This window comes from Mirounga angustirostris, unplaced genomic scaffold (genome assembly GCF_029215605.1).
Source record: "Mirounga angustirostris isolate CCGP_5_RB_7025 unplaced genomic scaffold, mMirAng1.0.hap1 SCAF_5, whole genome shotgun sequence".
Lineage (NCBI taxonomy): Eukaryota > Metazoa > Chordata > Mammalia > Carnivora > Phocidae > Mirounga > Mirounga angustirostris.
In genome coordinates, this window is record NW_026991713.1 from 172514642 (window position 1) to 172539280 (window position 24639).

The 24639-nt window shown below is 51.5% G+C and overlaps 1 protein-coding gene across 2 annotated transcripts in view; it reads right to left on the bottom strand.

Moving 5' to 3' along the window:
* The window catches only part of COL26A1 (collagen type XXVI alpha 1 chain), a 141880-nt gene extending 120166 nt beyond the window's left edge, over nt 1-21714 (bottom strand). For both annotated transcript variants that reach the window (XM_045875619.2, XM_045875618.2), the window contains exon 1: nt 21415-21714. In XM_045875619.2, the coding sequence (XP_045731575.1) occupies nt 21415-21572 (158 nt within the window). In that variant the 5' untranslated portion in view covers nt 21573-21714. The remainder of the gene's footprint in view (nt 1-21414) is intronic.
* Between the last annotated feature and the right edge of the window lie 2925 nt (nt 21715-24639).

Genomic DNA, 24639 nt, shown 5'->3' on the forward strand with positions numbered 1-24639 from the left:
GCGGGGAGTCTGCTTGGATAGTGTCTCCCTCTGCCCCTTCCCCCACTCACATGCTCGCTCTCTCTCAATTAAATAAATGAATCTTAAAATAATAATGGTACCTAACCCATGGGGACATTGTGAGGAATAAATGAATTAATGTACCCAACACACTTAGAATACCACCTGACACATAATAAGCATTGATTCAGTGTTTGCCATTTTAATGAGGTATCGAAGGTGTCTATCCTGGTCTCTATGCTCAGGAAGCTTGTAGCCTAACAGAGAAAACAGATATGAAATAAATCATGAGTTCATTAATTACTGAGTAGATGGTAGACAGCAGTAACACACACCCCTGCCTGTGTACGGCCCACGTGGGTCCCCATCGGCTAAAATCAGTGGCTCCTGAAGACCCCAACTGCCTTATTAGCGCTTGCTCCTGAGCTGGCCACATTCACATATGGGCTCACACAGGCCCCTGTGTATCCGCTGTGTTTCTAGTGTCTAGAAACTTGATGCTCCAACATTTGCCCTGTAGGCACATGCCAGACACGCCTCGCTCTGGACCACCCAAGGATGCGCCTGAGTCACCTGGCGAAGGTCCCGCTCCTGGGGCATGGCGTTCAAATACAAACCAGTCGATCCAGAGGACACACCCACCGGCCTCCTTCTGGGGACTCTCACATTTAGGGCCACTATCCACCTGCCCTATTCACCCCAGGGCCGGGTACCACACACAACAAGTGACAGCCCCTCCGCCCCAGAGCCCACTGGAGTTGCTCAAACTAGCCAGCCTGAGCCTGCTTACCTTCCCTCACCTGTTCCTTCCAGCAAAAGCCACAAGGCTTCTTGTTCCCCACCACCACCCCCGAGGAACCCCGGTCCTTCCTCATGTGACCCTGTGCAGCTTGGCCTGCCTTCTATTCTTGGGAACTGTAAGTAATAAATATCTATACCTCCCATTTTCTATTCATACAGTATGTTCTAGAACACCCTGCCACTGTGTCCATCTAAACACAGACCCTACGCTGCACGATGCAGATGGCACAGGATAGGAAGCCAGAAAACTCAATTCCAGCCCCGGCTCAGCCACTCCCCAGCTGTGTGACCCTGGACCCATCCCTCCTCATCTCCCAGCCTGTTTTCCCAGGAGGATGACAGTGGCGGGGGGGGTGGGGGGGGGGGCGGAGACAGCAGAGTAACAAAACCTGTCCCTGCAATGAGACATAGCCTAACACTACCAAAGGTAATGTTTGGTTCCCAGCTGAAGCCTGCAGAGTTTGAAAGGCCTCTAAAATTGGGTCCAAATGCAGAGATCGCTCTCTCCTTCCCGGAGAGTCGGGGGGAAGACCTATGTGCAGACTATCCGGGAAGATGAAGAGTCTCCCTTCCTCTTGAAACCTCCTGAGTCCAACTATCACTCAACAGGACCTGTACTGACACATACCCAAAATACCCATGGCCGGGGCGGGAGGGGCTGTGGGCTTTGAGGGGGAAGGTCACAGCCCCTGCCCAGGATGAATCCACAGCCCAGACGAAGTCAGTCCCTCAGGATGGTAAACAACAACCAGAATCCCCACCAGGCCCCAGCACTTGCGGCACAAATGGGGTGACTCCCCCCACCCCCACCCCCACACACACACACACATTCCCACATGCCCTTGTGTGTGAGCAAATTCCTCAGACCAGAGAACTCCCATCCTGTGCTGGAACCCCCAGAGAGGCAAACAAGCCTGTGTTTTTCTTAGCCATCTGCTCCAGCTCTGTGGCTTAGGCCCTCCCCCAGCCCCCTTTCCTTCCGCCGTCCCATCCCCTGTGAGGCTTCTGTGACCATAGCCAGGCACCACTGACCTCTGCACAGAAGGGTTTCGTTAGCGGGTCAGGCCAGAGAGGCAGGGCGCGGGCAAAGGGCACAGGCCACAGAGGAGACCTGAGGAGGGGAGACACTCTCCTGAAGGAGCCCTGAAGCCTCACGGGGAACAGAGGGGCCCAGAGCTCTGGGGGTCTGTGAGAAGTCCTCCCCACAAAGCCCAGCCGGCCACACAGCCCCTGCAATGGACCCTCCTCTTCCCAACTTCAGAGAAGGGGTTCCCAATCCCTGAGACCACACCAGATATTTACGTTGAGGCTGTCTCAAGGAATTTTCTCGAAAACTCTCCCTTCTCCACCCACTCGCACTTCAAAGGGAGAAGCAAGCCCCTTAAAGCTGGTGGCCTCTGTGGCTTCTTTAAAGTGGCTTCTGGAAAAAAAAAAAAAAAAGGAAAAGAAAAGTGGCTTCTGGAAAGCTGGTCTGGCAGGAACAAAGCAAAGACAAGGACCTCACTCTGGGACCCCTCTGAGAAATTACAGACCTGCTCTGGAGGAGGACGAGGCGGGTGCCTCAGTTTCCTGAGTGGGTCAGGCACTCGCTGGTGCGTTCCCTTGTTTTTGTCCCCAGTTGTTTGCACCTGTGACCAGGCTGAGGTTTGTTGCCCCAGGCACTTTGGGTCTTTGCTCCCAGTGGGTGTCTGACCCACATGAGCCCCTGGACCATGTGGCACTTGCCTCAGTTAACCCCACAGTTCCTAGCACTTAGGAGACCCACCTAGAGCATTTGAGACTGAATTCCCTATACAAAACAGCAGTATCTTCTATCCCAGGGTCTTTGGAGAAAGGCTCTGGTTTTCATCTTCCCCAGGTAATCCCTCTCCCCCTGCCCCACCCACCCCTTCCCCACCTCCTTGTCTTGCTCACAAAACCCTTCCTGGTTCAGCACAACGAATGATGCTGGTTAAAATATCAAGTCAAAAGTACATATTATTGAAGTCATGGTTAAGTTGGAGGGAAAGGAAAGGAATTTCTAAGAAGCCAGAACCTAATAGAAAGAATGAGTTCATAGGAATAAACTCACATTGCCAAGCTTAGTGATCCCTGGCAGTCCAGCCTGAGGAGGGTGGGAAGTCGGGTGGGAGATTCTAGTGTAAAGCCCCATGGCAGAGGTAGGCAGGAGATGCACACAAGTGTCTTAGCCTTGGGCCTGGGGCAGAATTCCTGACACCAAGCCTAATGCACCCTCCACCTTTTCTCAGAAAGCTACTAAAGGATGTATTCCATTACAATGAGGGAGTAAACCAAAAATAGTGGATATGAAATGCAGGAAAGAGGGGGTCCAACACAGGGGAGAAGGTTGGGGCAAAGGAAATCACCAGGATGTTGATGAAGAGCGATCCCAAGATTATAGGTTTCAACTTCTACCTGGCCAGATCTCAGCAGATCAGAAGTCTGGGCAGTAACTACTCCAAAGAGATGAGAGTAGCAGAATATCTAACGGATTATCAGGAGGAAATCTGCTCAACTAGGGAAGAGTTTAGTATATGTGCTGCCGAAGCGAGCACTCGACTAGGGAAGGGTTTAGAGATGAGTTAATAACCCCACAGCAAAAGGCACCTGGGTGGCTCAGTCAGTTAAGCATCTGCCTTTGGCTCAGGTCATGATCCTGGGGTCCTAAGATCGAGCCCCAGGTCGGGCTCCCTGCTCGGTGGGAAGTCTGCTTCTCCCTCTCCCGCTGACCCTCCCCCTGCTCATGCTCTCGCTTGTGCTCTCTCTCTCTCTCAAACGAATAAATGAAAAATCTTTAGAAAAAGAAAAAGAACCTCCAAATCCCAAAAACTAACCCCCAAAATAAGCCCAAACCCCAAATAACCCCAAAGCTAAGTGAACAAAAACAAGAAGGGTCAACAATGTGGGCAGGGAGAGGAAAAATCATCATTGAACACTATAAGGCTCAGCTATCACTAGTCATAATGCAAGTTCTGAGTATCGAGCTACCCAAAATTGTGATATACATAAAGTGTCAAAGAGCAAAATGTAAGTCTAAAAGAGTAAAACTCTTCGGGCAAAACATAGGAGAAAACATAGGGCAGAAGTTCCAAGATACTGGATTCAGCAATGATTTCTTGCAAAAGCACAGGTAACAAAAGAAAAATCGTGCTAAACTGGACTGCATCAAAATGTAAAACCTTTGTGCACCAAAGTACATAATCAACAGAGTGAAAGGCAACCCATGCAATGGGAAAAAAAATTTCGCAAATCATATATCTGATGAGGGGTTAATATCCAGAATACATAAAGAACCCATATGTCAACAGCAAAAGCAACAAAAAAACAACCTGATTTTTAAATGGGCAAAATAACTTGAATAGATGTTTCTCCAGTGATGAACACAAATGGCCAAGAAACACATGAGAAGGTGCTCAACATCACTAATCACTGGAGAAATACAAATCCAAACCACAATGAGATTAGGATGCTACTTTACACCCATTGGGATGGCTACTATCAAAAAAAAAAAAAAATCAGGGGACACCTAGGTGGCTCAGTTGATTCTGTGGCCGACTCCTGATTTCAGCTCAGGTCATGATCTCAGGGTCGTGGGGTTGAGCCCGCGTCTGGCTCTGTGCTAGGCATGGAGCCTGCTTGAGATTCTCTCTCTCTCTCTCTGTCCCTCTGCCGCTCCACCACCTCACATGTCCACACCGTTGTGTGTTTGTGTGTGTGTGCGTGTGTGTGTGTGCGTCTTAAAAAAAAAAAAAAAAGATCAGGGCACCTGGGTGGCTCAGTCGGTTAAGCACCTACCTTCGGCTCAGGTCATGACCCAGGGTCCTGGGTTGAGTCCGGCATCGGGTTCCCTGCTCACCGGGGAGTCTGCTTCTCCTTCTCCCTCTGCCCCTCCCCCCATGCTTGTGTGTGCTCTCTCACTCTACCTCTCTCTTTCTCACAAAAATAAATAAAATCTTAAAAAAAAAAAAGATAGGGGCGCCTGGGTGGCTCAGTTGGTTAAGCGACTGCCTTCGGCTCAGGTCATGATCCTGGAGTCCCGGGATCGAGTCCCGCATCGGGCTCCCTGCTCAGCGGGGAGTCTGCTTCTCCCTCTCCCGCTCCCCCTTCTTGTGCTCTTTCTCTCTCTCACTCTCTCTCTCAAATTAATAAATAAAATCTTTAAAAAAAAAAAAAAGATCAGAAAATAACAAGTGTTGGCAAGGATGTGGAGAAATCGGAACCCTTTCTCGCTATTGGTGGAAATGTAAAACAGAGCAGCCGCCGTGGAGAACAGTATGGCAGTTCCTCAAAAAATTAAAATAGAATTACCATACGAGCCAGCCATTCCGCTGCTGGGTATCTACCCAAAAGAACTGAAAGCAGGGACTCAACAAGATATTTGTACAGCCATGTTCTCAGCAGCATTACTGACAATAGCCAGAAGGTTGAAGAAACCTAAACACCCATCAACAGATGGAAGGATAAACAAAATGAGGTCCATACATACCATGGACTATTCTTCAGCTGACACTTGGCACAACATGGAGACCATCATGCTAAATGAAACCAGCCAGTCACAAAAGGGCAAAGAGTGTATGGGGTCCCCAGAGGAGTCAAATTCATACCAACAGAAAGTAGTATGGTAGTTGCCTGGGGCTGAGAGGGGGTTGGGGAGTTAGTGTCTAATGGGTCTAGAGTTTCTGTTTTGCAGATGGATGGTGGGGATGGTTGCACAACCATGTGAATGTGTTTAATGCCATGGAATTATACGCTTAAAAGTGGTTAAGATGGTAAATGTTAGGTTATGTGGGTTTCGCCACAAGAAAAGGAATAAAAAATTTAAAACTTAAAAAAAATGGAATTATAAATGATTTCTTCCTTTCCACTTTCTCCGTATTTTCCAAATGAGCCACAGTAAATATAACCAGGAGAAAATAAACTTTTGTCTGAAAGAAAATGCGTCAGGCCCCTTTTACCTACACGTCTGGGCGGGCCACCGGAGTCCGGGCCCCCACCGCTCCCAGGCCTGCTGGGCCGAGGGCTTCCATCAGCTTTCTCTACCTGACACCAACATTTGGTTTCCATTCCCAGCTCTTCACATAATTCTTGGAGATCAGCTCCTGCTGGTTTCGGGTCCAGCGGAAAGAAAGCAGCTCTTGGGAGAGTCAGCTTGCATCTCGTGGGGGTGGATTTGGCTTGGCCAGGGGTAAGCTGTCTTGCCCAGACACCCCCCAGCCCCCAGAGCCCATCCATCCTGCAAGCTACCCACCCACTGTCAGCAGGGCAGGTGAATTTCCTGGTGCGCTGTAACCCAAGCCCCTCTCTGCTCCCCACGGCCGTGGCCAGGCTCTGTTATTAATCTCAGGGCAGATCCAATGTCCAAAGCGGAGACAGCTGTCCCTACGTGCAGCTGCCCCAGGCCAGCAGGCAGACAATTTCCAGTATTACTGCCTCCCTGCCAATGGCCAGGCTGAAAACGGAGTTTTCCTGCCAAACCTCTTGTTCCTGCAACTGCCCGGACCCGCATACCCCGTCAGGGTCCCCCGGGCTCCCTGTTCACTCCTCAGTTCGTCCCTGGTTAGAATGTAGCCCTAGGCTCCTGAGCTCCTGAAGAAGTTGGACTGCTGAGCCTGAGAAGTAAACACAGTGGTGTCCCAACTGGTCCTGTTGCTGTTGAATCAATAAGGGATTGTTTCAGCTCACATTCTATGCTCAGGCCCGGGTTACTTGCCCCGGCAAACAAAGCCATCCAGGATGGGGTTCTTGACCCTGAGCCCAGCTGCAGAACAAGTACGTGACACAGGAATAAAGCAAAACCAAGACAGGACATGGCAGACACACAATCCAGAATGCAGTACGACCAACCCCATGGGCCACTCCATGCTGCATTGTGTCTCAAGATCCCAGGCACTTGCAATTTCGACCCTCTGTATTCTCTGGGACACAGGCGTGACTGACTCAGTGTTAGCTGTCCCTGTGATTTCTCCACAAGCACATCAACAGGCGCAGAAGGGCCAGAATCAGCCTACAGAGCTAGCCCCAGGCCATACGAGGCAACTAGACAGCTAACATCTGGACTAGTGTGCGTGACTCTATGAGAGTCTGAAATGCTGCTCTCTCTCCCTTAAGAATGCTTTGGGCCACCTAAGGTTTTGGGGGAACATCATCTACCTGGGAACATTTGTGTGGAAGGACACCCACACACTGGAGACTCTAGGACTCTCTACCTTCAAAACCTCAGAGAACCACCTGAAAGACCATTAAAATATATATATTTTTTAACACATGAAGGTAACTGGATATAAAACCAACACGCCCCAAATCAACAGCTTTCCTATTTGCCAGACATAAACATTTACAAAAGTCAGGGAACAAAAAAGACTCATTCACGATAGCCATAAAAACTATAAAACGCCCAAGAATAAATATAACAAGATCTAGATAAATGGAGTGGTATACCTCGTTCCTGAAAAAACACACAATATTATAGAGATTTTTTTTTTTTTTTTTTTTTTTGACAGCGAGAGAGGGAACACAAGCAGGGGGGAATGGAAGAGGGTGAAGCAGGCTTCCCGCCGAGCAGAGAGCCCAATGCGGGGCTCGATCCCAGGACCCTGGGATCATGACCTGAGCCGAAGGCAGACACTTAACGACTGAGCCACCCAGGCGCCCCAAAACACAAAATATTATAAACATCAAATTCTATGAATCCATTAGGTCAACACAGCCTAGATCAAAATCCCAACAGCATGTTTTACAGAACTAGAAAAGATGGTTATAAAATTCACCGCCAAGAAAAAATGTACAAGAACAGCTAAGACTATTTTGATAAAGATGAACAGTGAAGGAGGAACTGCTCTATCAGCTAACAAGACATACAATAAGGATATAGTCATTAAAGTAGTGTGGTTTGGGCACCAGATCAGATTAAGAGTTCAGAAAAAGGGCTGTGTATACAGGGAAATTGAGTATATGATAAAAGTGGTATTTCAAATCACGAAAAAAAAAAGGTGGATTATTCACTAGAAGCATGAGGAGAGGTTTGGGGGGAAAAACTAAAGTTAAATCCCTACCTCACAGCCTACATAAAAACTTGGGTGGGAAGGCCATGCCCTTATCATGGCTCTTTCATGCAAGGCTGAGTCTTAACAGGCTTTTGAGGCTCCAACCCACTTTCAGTATGAACACTGTTTGAAATCCAAGGTTAACCCAACTCTCCAAGAACCCAAATGTCTGATGTGCCTTTCTTTTTTCATTTATGTTTGTGTAGTGGGCTAAATAAGGCCCCCCCGCAAAGATGTCCTCATCCTAATCCCTGGAACCTATGAATCTGTTATTTTCCATGGTTAAAGGGACTTTGTAGGTGTGATTAAACTTAGGGTCTTGAGGTGGGGAGATGATCCTGGATGATCCAGGTGGGTCCAACCGAATCACAAGGGTCCTTATGAGATGGAGTGCAGGAGGATCAGAGTCAGAAAGAGAGGAGATGTTAGGAAGAGAGGTTGGAGGGTGCCCTTTGAAGATGGAGGAAGAAATCATCCATCAAGGAACAGGTAACTCCCAGAAGCTGAAAAAAACAAGGAAATGGATTCTTCCCTGGAGAGTCCGGAAGGACCAGTCCTGCGAATCCCTTTCAGCCCAGTGAGACCCATTTCGGACTTCTGACCTCAAGAACCATGCAGTAATAAATCTGTATTGCTTTATGACATAGAGTTTGCGGTCATTTGTTACAGCAGTAGAGAACAAATACAGCTTGCAAAGCAGTTAGTCCTTTGCTGGATACTCTCTGTAACCCAGGGACTCACCAAGAACCTAGAGATACGACACCAAACAAGACCGACAGAACACCTGCCCTCAGAAAACTCAACAGTCTCAACGTAGACAACTCTTCGGTAATTACCAAGTGATTGATTAGAGGATGGACTTAGAGTTACCATGAGCTCCTGGGTGTGAGAGCAAACTCCAACGGCATTTAACTAAAAGGCCTGGCCTTATTTTGGGGGACCTCAAAGGTTCCCGGAAGGTGTGATGTTTAGGCTGAGCTCCGAGCTTTGAGCAGGAGTTAGCTGGCTAGGCCAAGAGAAGCAGACATGCCAAAAGCAGGAAGCAGCCTGAGGTTACAGGGAGCTGGGTGAGCAGAGGACCGGAGAAGCAAGGAGCAGATTAAGGGGGTCTCTCCGGTAAGCACAGCCGCCTCTCCAGGAAGGTGCATATAATGTTCAGAGCCCTTGCATGTGGAGAGTCAGGGTCCAAGCTAACTGTCATCATCAGCCATGCGACACATGAGAGAAAGAGCCTGGCAAACCGTTTGCAGACCCCGGATTCCATCCCTGCAGAAAATGGGTGCCCGGGCAGGCTGAGAGCTCTCCAATCCAGAGAGGCAGCCGTGTGGCCAAGTCACTCACAGAGGCACAGGAAGAGGAAAGTGCTGATTCCCCCAAATAAGCCCTTGCAGGGCAGCAGGAATGACAAAAATGTCAGATGCCAGAGGCAACCGGCCGGGGCACAGACAGCCGGAGCCAAATCAGAAGGAAACTGCCACTTTCTGAGCAAAGGCTTCTGCAGTGAGACCCCCGCAGGGTCAGCGGACAGCCCGCGCAGGCCGGGCTCCAGAGCCTGCTCCCCAGGACAGACAGAAGCTTAAGCCTTCTGCAGTGGCTCGGAGCAGGAAAGACCCTCTGCTGGGCTTCCCGAGTGGCAGGACCTGGGGGGCTTCTCAGCAAAGGCCGCACACTCCCTGCCCTTCCGTAACGAGGGAAGGGCGTAGGGGGACCAGATGCTTGCAAACAGAGACGTAAAAGGTTTGCGTTGCCAGTTGCAGCCACGGGTGCAAGCAACGCAACACACACACACACACACACACACACAAACACACGGAGCAAACATCCATCCTCCCACAAGCACTGGTGCCCCCAAGTCTTGCTCAGAGAGGTGGAAGGTGTCCGGTGGGCAGGAACGCGCTGAGTAATACCTAGTCTGCATCTCTAACAAACACACTCCCTCATTTGATCTCACCCAATCCTATTAGGTTCATGTTACTCGGGAGGCACCAAGTCACGGAGAAGAAGTGCCGGCTTGGCAACGGGTCCCCTCACTGGGCGTGACAGGCCCAAAGAAACCCCGTCCCCTGATCCAGGGGCCACACGGGGTCTCGCTCTCTGGGACAGGAAGCTCATCAGCGCTCCGGGGCCCTCTGACCTCACCACGGGCATCTCAGGGTGTCCCCCCCAGCCCCTCCCACCTGTTCCCCCATCACGTTCTGGGGGCAGCCCCGTGTGCTCACGCCCCTAGTGGCCGAGGTTCGGCCGCGAGTGTGGACCGGCCCCCATGCCTCACTCGAAGCCTTGAAAACCCCAGCAGGGTCCTCTGGGATTCAGGAAACGACAGGACTCTCACTCCGGCATTTCCCTGGTCGCCAGCAGCACCAGGGTGGGCCACTGCATGGGGAGGCTAGCAATGCCCCTGCTGAGATTGCCGAAGACCGGCTCCCGAAGGGCGAAGGGCGCTGTAAACTGCTGAGACATGAACTCTGACCCACTAGGCCAGCGCTTCCCAGAGCATGTCATCTGGAACACCATCCAAACCAAATGCTCCCCAGAAAAAGAGTCGGTGGCCTCGATGTCCTTGAAACATTTCCCAAGCTTTGCAAGGCCCGGGGCGCCCTGCTCAGTCCAGGAAAGCCTTTATCACTGAAATGAGTCACCAAGAGTGCTTCCTAGCTATCGCTCTAAGCACTTTGTTACTATCAGCTCAGGCAAGCCCCAGAAGTAAATAGGACCATCATCCCCATTTTACAGATGAGGAGAGGTCAGGTGACTCAGTCAGGGCCCCTCCCAGAGGCGGGGTTCACGCTCTCTTTCTTTATTAGGGAAACGCTTGAGCTTGGTCCGCAAGCACGTCCCAAACTGCTTCTCACAACCACCATTAACACCCAGCAGGACAAGGTCACTGCGGGCCCTGGGGAGCCGGCAGAGGTCAGCAGTCAGTGGTCAGCTCTGACCCCTACACAGAGCACTCTGGAGGCAGCTGTGGGTGAGGCCGGGGAGAGGCTCAGGAGGTGGGAGTCCTGCCTCGCCACCCCGAGTGTTACAGAATTAACCTGGACGGGGTCCAGCTCCTTTCAAGGTGGTCTCGTACGGTCTCGTACACCCTGGTTTCTGGAAGACGAGGAAAGGAAGCCCGGGCAGGAAAGGCCGGGGACCCTTGACTCCTCAGGGAGGAGAACAGTGTGCCATGTGTCTACTTCCTTAGGATCGGCTGCAGGATTCCCGAAAATCCTCTAACAGTTAGTTATTGTTACTCCATTCCCTGCCCCAGGCAGAGTTGGTCGGGGTCCAGCTCATACACTCTCGAAGCGGCAATGAAGTGTGGGACCAGTTCAAGCCAAGAGAAGCCTGGAGTAGTGTTCTTATTGCCATAGGAATTGTTTCTCTGGGAATGGATTTTAAAATAACAGACAAGCTGGGGGTGGGGGGGAGGGGAGAGAGAGAGAGAGATGAAGGGAGAGGAGATACAGAAAAGCCTGGGGCTACAGGAAAAAGTCACACCAGATATTTACATCGAGGCCATTCCGTGTGGTTTTCAGGAAAAGTCCCCCTTTTGCACCCATTTCTACTTCAAAGGAAGAAGCAGGACCCCCTCAAGCAAGTCACCTCCATCGCTCCTCTAAACAGGGCTTTCAGAGCTGACCTGGCGGGGACAAAGGGCAGACAAGAACCACCCTCCCAGGCCCCTCACAATGACAGAACCGCACAAGGGCAGAGGCCACAGCCTCAGTTTCCCAAAGGAGAGAGGTCAAGGCCTCTGTTCATTCATTCACTCAACAAGCAGCCACTAAATCCCAACGTGGGCCAGCCCACGGCTGCATGCCATGAAAACCCCGTGGAGGAAAAATACAAGTATTTTATAAAAACGTAAGGTGCCTGAACACTGTGCTTTGCTGCCTTTTCAAAGCTGAGAAAACACTGTAGTCTTTGCAGTGTTCCAAGGAGCAAAGCGGCCGGCTCCCAGCATCCCCCAAGCACTCAGCAGGGCTGGAAGCCCCTGTCATGGTCAACCTGCCGTTGCTTATCGGCGGTCCACCAAGTGGCCCGGGAGTGCCGACACTGTCTGTTAGTCGGCTCTCCTCCCACCAGCAAGGTTAGCACAAGACCCACTGTGACCATGTCTAGACATAAAGCCCAGGATCCTCAGGGTGGCAGAAAGCAGCTTTGCACTCAGGCTCCAAAGGCCCGGCCTGCCCAGTGGGTCCAGCCCTTCTTGAACTCACCCAACTTAACCATATATAACCGTGCTCATGCCTCCCAGCCCTGACACGGCTGTTTCGTCCACCCGAAACGCCCTCCCCTGTCACTGCCAAGAAAACTCCCATTCATCCTACAAAACCCACTTCAAAAGTGACCCCCTGGGAGGTCCTCGAAACATGTAACCAGTGTTTCCCACAGTATGGCGTCCAGGACACCAGCCGGACAAAATGCTCCCCAGGAAATGATCCCACGGCCTAGTGTGTTTGTGAAACACCCCATCCTCTAAACACGGCTTTCACCCCAACCTTTGCAAGGTACATGGGCACACTGCACAGTCACCAGGCCAAACAGAGTGTTTGCTAACACGTTTTTCTAAGCACTGTATTAACCCATTTAAGCCTTGGAAGAACCTTCTGAAGTAAATGCTGTAATCATCCCCATTTTACAGAGGAGAAAACTGAGGCACGAGACACCCAAATTCCCCTAGACAATTGCTCATACCACTTAGCACACATCTACATGGCAGCAAATCCCACCCTCACTCAGGGGTCTGCCTTCTGCAACAAGTCTCTGAGTCCCCACCGATCACACCTCGCAGCCACCAGCACCAAGTATACATACAATAGGTGCTCAATAGTAACTCCCTGAAGGTAAGGCACCTGAGAACCTGCGATCAGGGAGACAAGGCCTCCCAGATGTGATCATTCACTCCCCAGAGCGTGCAGAGGTCCTCCTGTGTGCAGGTCTCCAGGCAGCGGCCCCGGCCCTCACATCTGAGTTCCCAGCTCCAGCCCACCTACTGGGCTCAGTGTCCAGGTGGTTAAATGCCTGGCAAGATAAGTTCACATCCCCAAGGGGCAGGAGTGGGTGGCAGGCAGGGTCAGCTTGTGCACCCGTATCCCAGGTGGGCCGGTTGGGGCATGCTAGGGAGTAAACAGGTAGGAGAAATAATTCCATCTGCAGGGAAGGAAAGTGGGAAGTGAGTTCTCAATATGAAAACCACAAACAATTACAGATCCAAGGGACACAGATTGCTGCCCACAGAGCAGGGAGGTCAGTCCTGGAAAGCTTCCTGAAGGAAAGGGCTTTGTGGCTGCCCCATAAGAAAGAGAGTGGAGGGGCGCCTGGGTGGCTCAGTCGGTTAAGCGTCTGCCTTCGGCTCAGGTCATGATCCCAGGGTCCTGGGATCGAGCCCCACATCGGGCTCCCTGCTCGGCGGGGAGCCTGCTTCTCCCTCTCTCTCTGCTGCTCCCCCTGCTTGTGCTCTATCCCTCTCTCTCTCTCTCAAATAAATAATAAAATCTTAAAAAAAAAAATTTTTTTTAAAAAGAAAGAGAGTGGAGTAAGGTCTGGGGGAGGCCTTTGGGGTAAGAAGGGGGCACACCAAGCGCTCAGCTAGGCTGAAACAGCAAGAGACTTCAGAGTTAGAGCAGAGGTGGGAGAGCCAGGCACGCAAGGGGCGGGAGGGGGGTGCAGGGGGCAAGGAGCCTCCCACATTCCCCCAGGGCACAGGGTCTCCCAGGCAGGTCTTAACCCAGAGGGGCTGTGGAATCAATTTTCTGAGTCTTGGCAAGCACTTTTTTTTATGAACTCCATAGAATACAATAAAAAAGCGAGTATCACATATGGTAACAGTAAGCATTATTTTGTGAAACTTGTTTCAGATGTACACAAGCGTGCGCGCATGCATGGGCGTACTCAGTCGCCACAGAAAAGGTATTTCTTATAATGGGCCGTGATGAAAGAATCTCAAAAAACTCTGTTCTCCATGCAGTCTCCCTCCCCCTCTGCTCCTCCCTGCTCTCTCTTTCTTTCTCAAATAAATAAATACAATCTTTTAAAAAAATGTCAGAATTAGAATAGGACAAGCTTGCAGCCCTTAATGAAATAGCAATGAAGACAATGATTATCAAAACCTACTGATGTCACAAGAGAAAGAGAAACTACCAGGCGTTGTGTGACTCCTGATATGACTGTTGATGGAAGGATATTACATGTCCAATGAGGTAATTTTGCCAAAATAATAATAAGGGGAAGGAGGAGAAGGAACCCAAATCCACTCAAACCTCTAATTTCCAATGTTCTGGAAATACCGAGGACAGAGGAACATGTTAACAGGCACCATGAGGATATAATCAACAACAACTTGAGCGAGGAAAACTCAACCAGGCCTAGTTTGTTCGACAAATAAATTGCAAAAAGAGGAGAAGAGGAAACCAGTAGACAGTGGTGTTTTGGTGAATGTTAAGCAGCCACCTTTCCAGGAAAAAAAAAAAATGTCATGTCCTCCCATATTAGCCCAGGCCCCACAACAAAATACCATAGACTGGTGGCTTAAAAAGATATTTCTCACAGATACAGAAACTGAAGAGTCCAAGGTCAAAGTGCCAGCAGATTCAGTTCCCAGTGAGAACCCTCTTCCTGGCTTACAGGTGGCCACCTGCTCACTGTGTCCTCACGTGGCAGAGAGAGAGAGAAAGAGGGAGAGAGAGGGAGAGGGAGAGTGCTCTGGTCTCTCTTCCCCTTCTTATAAGGACAGCAATGCCATCACGGGGACCCCAACCTCAGGACCTCAATTAAACCTAATTACTTCCCAAAGGTCCATCTCTAAATGCCATCATATTGGGGGATAAGGCTTCAACATAAGAATTTTGAGGGGACCCAAACATTCAGTTCATAACACCTCCTGATAAAGATATGATGTGATAAACTGGACCAACTATGAAGCATTCTTGCCTTCCCCCCAAAAAGAGATCCTAAATGTAATCAAACCTTTACATCTAATCTCCAATACAGAACAAATATAGGGGGTAAAGGATCAATTCAATTACACCACTCAGAAGCAATCAGCCCAATCTAGAACATGGGCATTCTACAGGACTACTGGCCTTCTTCGGCAAGTCAAAGGCTTGGGGGAAAAAAACATTTTCGTAAAGGAGAGAGAACTTTCCCACCATGAGAGACTAAGAAAAAAAAAAAAAAAGCACAAGAACCAAAGCAGACTTTATTTAGATCCAGATTTGAACAAACTAACAAGAAAGAAACACTTTTTGGACAACCAGAGAAAATCTGAATGTGGATTGGATTTTAGATCCAATAGCAAGTAATAAGGAACAATAATACGAGTAAGGACAGAGCGTAAGTCAGTTTAGCCATGACACTGGCATGCTGGTGAGGAATCAGGCGTGAACTGAGTATTACAAGTAAAATGAACAGGAGTCTGGGATTTGCTTTAAATTGCTCCACACAGGGGCACCTGGCTGGCTCAGCTGATAGAACGTGTGACTCTTGATCTCAGGGTCGTGATTTCGAGCCCCACGTTGGGCACGGAGCCTACTTAAAAAAAAAAGAAATGGTAAAATCTCCACCCACACAAACAGACTGTGTGTGTGTTAGGGGGTAGAGGGGAGTAGGATAGGTGTGGCAAAGTGCAACAAAGCCCAGTGAGGGTACATGGGGGTTTATTTTGCTTGACAAATTCCATAGAAAAAAAAATTTAATTGCCGTATTTTTAAATGTCCCCCAAATCAAATGTTCAAGTTCATAGAGAATGGTAGTTCCAAGTGGGTGTGATTTGGTCCCCTAGGGGACATCTAGGAGTGTCTGGAGACACTTTTGGTTGTTTCGGTTCGAGGCAAGGGTGTGCTCCTGGTATTTAGTGGGGAGAGACCAGGGATGTTGCTGGACACCCTGCAATGCACAGGATGGCTGCAGGGCAAAGGATTACCCAGTCCACAGCGTCAAGGGTACCAAGGTTGAGAAACCTGGAGATAGAGGTAAGCAGAGTGTTCTAGGTGCTCATGGGAGGACATTCCGAACAAATCAAACAGCAGATGCAAAGAAACAGAAATAACTAATACGGTATAGATGGTGTAAAGGACAAATAATGGGCTTTAAAAAGGCGGCCTTTAGGGGCACCTGGGTGGCTCAGTCGGTTAAGTGTCTGCCTTCAGCTCAGGTCATGATCCCGGGGTCCTGAGATCGAGCCCCGCATCGGGCTCCCGGCTCAGCGGGGAGCCTGCTTCTCCCTCTGCCCTTCCCCAACCTCCCCCCACCCCCACTGCTGCTTGCTCACTCTCTGTTGCTCAAATAAATAAATAAAATCTTCAAAAAAAAAAAAAAAGACAGCCTTTACATGTGACGCTGGAGAGAGTAGATTTTATCATAAAGGCCAAGGCTGTAAATACATCACACTTGCCTCCACTTTCCTGTCCCTCAGTCACAGTGACATCCCTCAATTGTCTTGGAACTCGTCCCGGAGCCCAGACTCCACCTCAGAATCCTTCTTAACCCACTGGCTGGGCGGCTCCTACCAGTCACTAAGAGCTGACCTAAGACCTGAAACTTGTCAGCCACGCCGATGCAGGAGGTGGTGGGTCACCAAAGAGCTTCAACCAGAGGAGAGTGCTCTCTGTTGCTGCTGAGAAAGGTCCATCGGGCAGCCGTGCAGAGGAGAAAGGCAGATCCTTATAGAACTAAAACGGGCCCCACCAGACAGTGGCTACGTTGGTCCTGGACCAGGCTCCACAGCGTCACCGTCACAGGGCTGGCTGGTACAGCGCCCTATCTCCAGGTACCTGGGCAGAGAGGCAGGAAACCAGACCCTATCACCACTGCTGATGAGCAATGGCTTTGCTACAGCAGATCCACAGCCCCCCTGACCCTCCACGGGAGGCTGGAGGGCCCCGTGGGGGGCCTTTCTAGGCAGCTGGGAGAGAAGGTCAAGGGGACAGGAAGTTGAAGTTCAGAAGGCCACAAAGATGGGACAAGTAGATCGGCTAAGAGAAGACAGAGTGAGCAAAGGAGGGGTCAGCCAGGCGAGTGAGGGGTGGGATGGCAGAGCCGGTGTCCAGAATTTATGAAATTTATGATAGCGACATACTGAGGTGCGAGGAGGTTCATGCAGGGAAGTGAGAGCCTGGCAAGGCACAAGGCCAAGGATAGTGGCTAAGGGGACGGGGAGGGGAAGGGGAGGCCTAGAGTAATGTGGGGCATTGGTGCCCAGAATAATGGCAGAGTGGGGCGCGGTGGGGAGTGAGTGGGCAGCCTTGAGAGGCATGGTAAGGATGAGAGGTTCATGCAGGTGAAGCCACAAGGATGGAACAGGCCACCAGCTGGTGAGGGTTCAAGGAGTAACTATTCCTCATTCATTAGTATCAGCATCACTAAAGGTAGGACCATCCTTCCAGGCAGACCCCGGAGCTAGTCTGCCCACTTCTAGGCCAACGGGTGTGGAGTGAACTTGGACGTGCAGCTTGAGGGGTTCATAAGCCTGTGCACAAAGCCCCTCACCCTGTGGGAGGAATCCCGGGTAAAGGGTGGGCCAGAGCCAGCCCTCCCCCACCACCATTTTCCAGAACAGAATTCTGAGGCATCTATGAATTCCTCACTGACCCGGCTTTCCAGGTCACTGAGAAGGTACACTCATCAAGGCTGGTGGACAGAACCCACTTACTGAACCATCTGTTAACCTGAGTCATAACATATAGACATTTAGCCCTACGGTGTGTGGGTTCCATTTATTCTCGCACCTCGGACCCTACACAAGGGTAAGCGGTTTCTGGAATGAGCTCTCTTCTTCAGAGGAGAAGCAAAAAACAGCTTTGTCCTTGGTCCCCTGCCCCATGAACCCACTCTCCGGACGTATTCATTCCTTCCTCTGCTGCAATCTGGGCAGGTCCCACATCTCTTCTGTTTTCTCCTAGTCAGAAGAACACCTCCACTCCAAAAATTAATATGAAATATAAAACTTTATTATTTATCTGGATTAAAATTCCTCCTTCCTGGGCACCTGGGTGGCTCAGTCGGTTAAGCGGCTGCCTTCAGCTCAGGTCATGATCCCAGGGTTCTGGGACTGAGTCCCGCACTGGGCTCCCTGCTCCGCGGGAAGCCTGCTTCTCCCTCTCCCTCTGCCTGCTCCTCTGCCTACTTGTGTTCTCTCTCTGTCAAATAAATAAATAAAATCTTTTAAATAAATTAATTAATTAAATAAAATTTCTCCTTCCTCCCGCTGGGAGACCTATCCTTAACGCGGATAAGGCGTAGAAATCCTTGTCTGGTCTCACTCCTTGTGCCCTGATCACCCTGCTCTGGCCCCTTTAGGGTTGGAGATAGAGGTGAGGAGGAGACAACAGACAAGACCCCCCCCCCCATAAACATCTGTGGCAGAGAAGGGTGGGAGGGAAGGAGTCTAGAAGAAAGGGAAATGAGGGAAATGTGTATACTCTAAAGAGTTTCACAAATGCATTATGCTTACTAGGGTAGAATGGAGAAACTGCAGCAGGGGATCGGGGGCTCTGTTCCTAGTGCAACCCAGCAGGAGCATTAATGCTGCATTTCCCTTCAGCTTTTTTTTTTTTTTTAAGATTTTATTTATTTATTTGAGAGAGAGAATGAGAGAGAGAGAGAGCATGAGAGCGGGGAGGGTCAGAGGGAGAAGCAGACTCCCTGTCGAGCAGGGAGCCCGATGCGGGACTCGATCCCGGGACTCCAGCATCATGACCTGAGCCGAAGGCAGTCGCTTAACCAACTGAGCCACCCAGGCGCCCCTCCCTTCAGCTTTTATTTGGCACCTGAACAGCTCTATGGCTGGCAAAAATCATTAGTGGCCCGTATGCAGGGCCGCTAGGTTCTTCTGGGAACAACCCTCTGAGGAAGTGGGGTCCTCCTTTTTTTTTTTTTTTTTTACCAAAATAGCTTAAACAGAGAGGTGCACCCTGGGCTTCTGACAGAGGGGACCAAAGCAGAGCACTGTGGGTTAGGCAAGGTGGCCCCAGCCCAGGTCAGACCCAGAAGGGCGGGCATAGGCTTGTACGCATGTGCACACGCACACACGCGAAGGTGAACACACACCACATCCAAAACTCAGATGCCGACAGGACCAATACCATGAAATAAAGGAGGACTATTTGTCAAGAAACAGCTCTGTCACTTGGCCCATCGGCTGAGACCAAGCCACTGTAAACACACTTACGGAGCCAAAGCCAAGGCCAAGGCTGTGAAGGGCCCGGTGCCAAACGCTGTCTCCAAGCCTTCTGCTTCTAGGGCTTTTGAATTTCAAGGACACAGGCCACCTGTGACTGCTGTGTCGGTGAGACACAGGAGTGTGTGACCCCAGGCTTCAATGGCCATGCTGGGCCGTGCATGGCAGTTACGCTCTGGAGCATCAATCTCAAGTGTCTGGAACCTGCCCCAAGCCTCCTGAAGACCTCCCAGTAACCTATTTGGGAATCCATTTTCCACAGATTCATCCAGATCCTCCCTAAACCTAATTATACCTTCTCCCGGCTTCCATCCTGGTAGAAAGAGTTCTGGAAGATTACCACAATTGTTTGGACCCTTTTTTATTTATGCTACAACAATCCCTTCCAAGTTTCTGTGGTGGCCCCCAAGTTCCAGCCTACCAAACGCCAGAATGCCCGTCCCCATTCACTCGCTTCCTTCAGGAACCTCACCTCTGGCTCTTCCCGGCATGCGTGTTCCACACTGCAGAAGCCTTTTTGGACTTTCCTTCCCACACTTTTTTTTTTTTTTTTTTAATTTATTTGACAGAGAGAGACACAGCGAAAGAGGGAACACAAGCAGGGGGAGAGGGAGAGGGAGAAGCAGACTCCCAGCTGAGCAGGGAGCCCGATGCGGGGCTCGATCCCAGGACCCTGGGATCATGACCTGAGCCGAAGGCAGACGCTTAACGACTGAGCCACCCAGGCGCCCCCCCACACTTTTTAATTACAAAAATAATACATGAATATATGCTCCTGGTAAAAGAGGCTAACAAGACCCAAGTCCACGGAGGGAGAAAATGGAAGTCCACCCACCTCACCTCCCCCTGCCCCTCCAGCCTCGGTTCTCTCCATACAGGTCGCTGCAAGAAACGTTTGCCTACAAGCTTTATTTCTGCGCATTTACATGCCCATCAATCAGAAGGTTTTTGTTTTTGTTTTTTCACAAATGAGATCATGTTATACATATCCTCCTACAACTTGAAAAGTTTATTTTTTCAGACTCGTCTCATATGGAAGCGTGCAGAGGCCACACTACTGTGGGTGTTTGGAGAATAATACGAATCGAAGCCATGGGTAAGTATTTCCGAACAAAATGAGGGAAATAAAATTGTATGCAAAGTTTTCCAGAAGCACTTTTTGGCTTTTCGGAGTCTCGCCTTACCCAGCCATGGAGCGTACAGCCCGCCCAGCACAAAACATCCCTGTGTCCCGGGGCTCTAAGACATTGCCAGGATTCATCCTGGTAGCTCTCCCGGGTTTGGTAAATAAGTATCACGGAGGGGAAAAAACTGGGACCTGTCTCTTGCCTTCCTCCATAATAATAATGAGATGGTGCGGCAGAAAGCTCAGGATTTGGAGAAAGCGGACAGAAGGTCAGTCTTGAGTTGCCACAAACTTGGGGACCTCCCTCTGGGGCTCAACTTCCTCACTTGAAGGAAGGATTATGCTGTAATAGGTACCCTTGGGGTGGTTTTAGGATCAAAAGGCGTGGAAGGTACGAAGGAAGGCCCGTTGTGTGCTCTAGAGAGCTATGCCAGCCGCGGGAGTTGTAATTATTACATGAGGAAAAGCTAAATTCGAGTGAGCTGCGCAAACGAGGCGTTTGGCAACTTTTCCTCGCGTGCTTACGCGTTTTCTGGGGGAATTCAACCGCGCCGCGAGGACACCGTCCCGGGGTGGGGGGTGGCCAGGGCGCCACCTGCCGGCAGAGGAGGAGGCCACCGGTGCGTCCGGGCACCTTGGGCTCGGTGACCTCGCTCCTTCTCCCGCCCCACCGCGGACCCCTCGGATCCGAGCCGGGTTCCACGTCCCCAGGTGGCCGGGAGGCGCAGCCGAGGCTCCTCCGCGGCCTCAGCCCCCAGGACGGGACGGGATCGCCCCTCCGGTGTCCCTGGGCAGCCGGCAGGAGAGGCGGGAGACCCCGGACGCCCGGCCTTGGCAACCCGGGAGCCTGCTCCCCAACACAAAGCCGCGGCCGCGCAGCGGAGCGCGGCGGAGCCACGTGAGCGGGTAAACACCCCGGGACTGAGCCACCCAGCCCCAGCGGGCCACGCGCGCCCCCGCCGCGCGCCCCCGCCGCAGGCTTCAGCCACTCTCGCTCGGAGCCGGGAGCCCAAGGAGGGAAGGTTGGGAGAGCAAAGAAAGGAAGCGAGAGGGTGGGCGCACCGCAGTCCGGGCCCCGCACCTCCGGACCCTCGGCCCCGCGCCCCAGCCCGGCTGTCCGAGGCCCCGAGGCCCCGACCACGCCGCGTCCGCAGCCCACCGCCCTCAGCCCTCCATCCCCCCCACCCCCTGCCCGGCGCCCCCCGCCCCTCAGCCGCTTGTCTGCAGCCCCCAGCCCCCAGCGCTCAGCACCCCCAGGCCCCGCGGCCCGCGCTACTCACCGGCGGCTCCCGTAGCCGCTGCCCGGGGAGCCGGCGCCCGGCTCGGGGTAGCCGTGCTGCTGCAGGGCTGCGGCCGGGAAGGGGTACAGGAAGCCGGTGGCCAGCGCCGACCCGCAGAGGCAGCAGCACGCCCAGGGCAGGAGGAGAGCCAGCTTCATCTTGCGCGGCCGCCCGCGGGGACCCGCAGCCCGGGCGGGAGGACAGGCGGGAGCGCACCCGCGGCCGGACCGAACCCGCGGCCCCCGCCCCGAGCAGAGAGGCAGCCGGCGAGCGAGCGGAGCCCGGCCAGGAGTTGGAAGTTTCTGGGGGGCGCCCACGCCTCACCAGGGCCGCCTTTTCAAATTCGGCGAGGTGGGCTCTGCGCCGTCAAAGGGGGCGTGGGGCTTTTTCGTTAACCCTCGGCGGCCCGCGGCCGAGGAGGCGCCAGTGGCTGCAGAGCTGGGGGTCCGGGAGCCGCGCGTGCCGGGAAAGCCAGACCTTGCTCCTGCGTCCTCGCGCACACACTCTCTAGAACCTTCCCACCCAAGCCCTGTTCGGGCCCGCAAACGGTCGTGGGGCACCCACCCCATGCCTGGCAGTTTCGCCTGGGCCAAGTTGCCCTCTGTATTAGGCGGCGCCGTTCCCATTTTTCAGGGGTGGAAACCGAGGCTCACAAGAATTAAGCCGAAAAATAACGCGGTCCTGGTCCAGGGCCCTCTGGATCAAACTATTGCACACCCAGCCTTCCCTGGAATCCTCTTCCCGTTCACCTCCACCCTCTACCTCGACAGCTCTTTCTCCAAGGTGAGCTGTAGCACAGAACGAGGAAAGCGCAGGATTTGGAGTGAGAAGTTGTTTCTGGAATCACCAATTCGTGAGGCATCGGATCTGGAAGGTAGCTGGGGGGTGTGGCGGGGAGATCTAATACCATCCCACCTCCCGCCTTTTACAGATGGACAAGCTGAGCCCACCAGCCTGGCCCAGGTTGGTCTTTTCTGGGCTGCAGGATACCCACAGCACTGTACCTCATGAGGGTTGGGCCCTGAAATCCAGCTTATGCCCCACTCCCCAGGTTGGGAGTCTTTCTAATTCTCCCGCCAGAGCATCCTAGGGGCTGGCAGAGGCCCTGAGGCTACCTCTGGCCCTGTTCACAGTGGGGAGCTCCTAGTCTGTAAAATGTCTGTAAATCTGGAGAGAAGCCATCCAATATGGAAGTGCTTAATGGGTTGCAATACATTTTGTAAGAGAATTGTGGGATTGTTTTTAGAGGATGCTGTTAGGAAGGTGGACGGAAAGGCCCACTCCTGTGGCTTTTGCCCTCTTGCTTACATATCCCGTTGGTACCCCCTTGAGTATATATATCCCAAAATATCATATCCAACCCGCTTCACCCTCTCCCCCAAACTACCCCCTCTTTCTCCACTCAGTTCCCTCAAATCCTGCCGAGGCCTTCTCAACGGCATGCCCACACTTCCCAAGTCCCGAGTCTCTGAACAGGACTCAAGATGGATGATGAGTCCATCTCAGAGTGGGCAGCCCATAATGGGAAGTGTCACTTGGACCTGGGATGACTTCCTTTTCATCTTACCCTCCATCCCTCTCTCAAGACTTAAAAGATTTGGAGAATTTGGGGTATCAGGGGAATTTCAGGGCCTTCCCCAAAACTGATCTGTGCTCCCTGGACAGTTGGCTAACTCCCAGTAAGTGATGAGGTCATTCCCCATCTCCCAGGAATCTGTAAACATTCTGTCTTTCTTCTTCCTCTCCTTTACTTTCAGAATGAGACAAGAGAAATTCCATGTGATTGTAAATGACTTTTATACTGCAGGGGTGACAGGAAGAGAACAAGATTTTTTTTTTTTTAAGAATTTCCTTTTTATCTTAAAGTCATTTTTTTCCAGGGCCACAGGCTGCACCCCAACTAGAGGGACCTAGGAGAGGACAGGATACCACTACTCCGTATTCTGCAGGATTCTTTTAGGATGAAAAGCTGTAGGAAAAGAATTAATTCATCCCAGCAGCATAAAGGACCAGGACTGGGGCAGTTGTCTGAGGTTGGTCCTTCCCTTCATATCCAGGACAAGAAAGTTCATTCCGGCCCCATGACCGCGAAGCAGTCAACTTCTTGTGTCCCATGCCGTGCTGTATGCAGTGAAGGCTAATAGAGAAACAGGTAACATGGTTGTCCCCTCCAGGGCGCTTGCGCTATTCTTTAGGAAGGCTTTAAAGTGGCAAAAGGCAAGCAGCAGTTTGGACACATGCTCTGCGCACAAGAAGTTCCATTTAGGTGGTAAGAGATAAAAAGACAAAGATGCATACAATCAAGAAAAGAAATATGATGTCTCCCACCCCAGCCAGACCCAGAAGCTCCAGGGTCCCCCGCTGGCTCCCCCACTAACTTGCTGATGACCTGGAGTAGACTCCCCTCTCTGGTCCCCTCCGACCCCAAGCGCCTTTATCTGTAAAGTGAAAAGTGGATTGGCTTGTCTCTGAAGATCTTTCCAGTTCTGGTCTTCAGTAACTCACTTTTCCCTTCATCCTCCACTCCTCTCTCCAAAGCAGCTGTGGATATACCCAAACTTATTAAGCTGTCACTCCTGAAGGCAAGATTTTCAGCTGCTGCATCCCCTCCCCAGCAGCAGGGCCCTGGGAGCCAAGAAGAATGGAGAAGGGTTCGCGGCATCACACTCTAAACTCCCCGCCCCCCGACACCAGTGAGTAGAGTCCAGCTCCAACAAGTACCAGCTGTGTGACCTTGGACAAGTTACCTAACCTCTCTGAGCATCCTCATATGTAAAATCAATAATAGTAACAGCACCTAATGCATGGGTTTGCTAAAAGAATTTAATGAATTATTCACATGAAGTGCCTGGATGCTGCGGGTAACACCTTATAATGCTCAATAAATGTTAATTATGATAATTTGCAAGGCTTTGGTGAGGGATAAAACTGAAGAACACCACGCTTCTCAAACCCCCAGGGTAGGGCTGATCAGGAGGCTCATATCCCAGAGTGTGCAGAGCTTTCTCAGATGATTCTTGGAACCCCGGGATAAACCCATTATGTCTTGTTCTGTGGTCAACAATTTAAAACAAAACTTTAGGGGCGCCTGGGTGGCTTAGTTGGTTAAGCGAGTGCCTTCGGCTCAGGTCATGATCTTGGAGTCCCTGGATCGAGTCCCGCATCGGGCTTCCTGCTCGGCAGGGAGTCTGCTTCTCCCTCTGACCCTCCCCACTCTCATGCTCT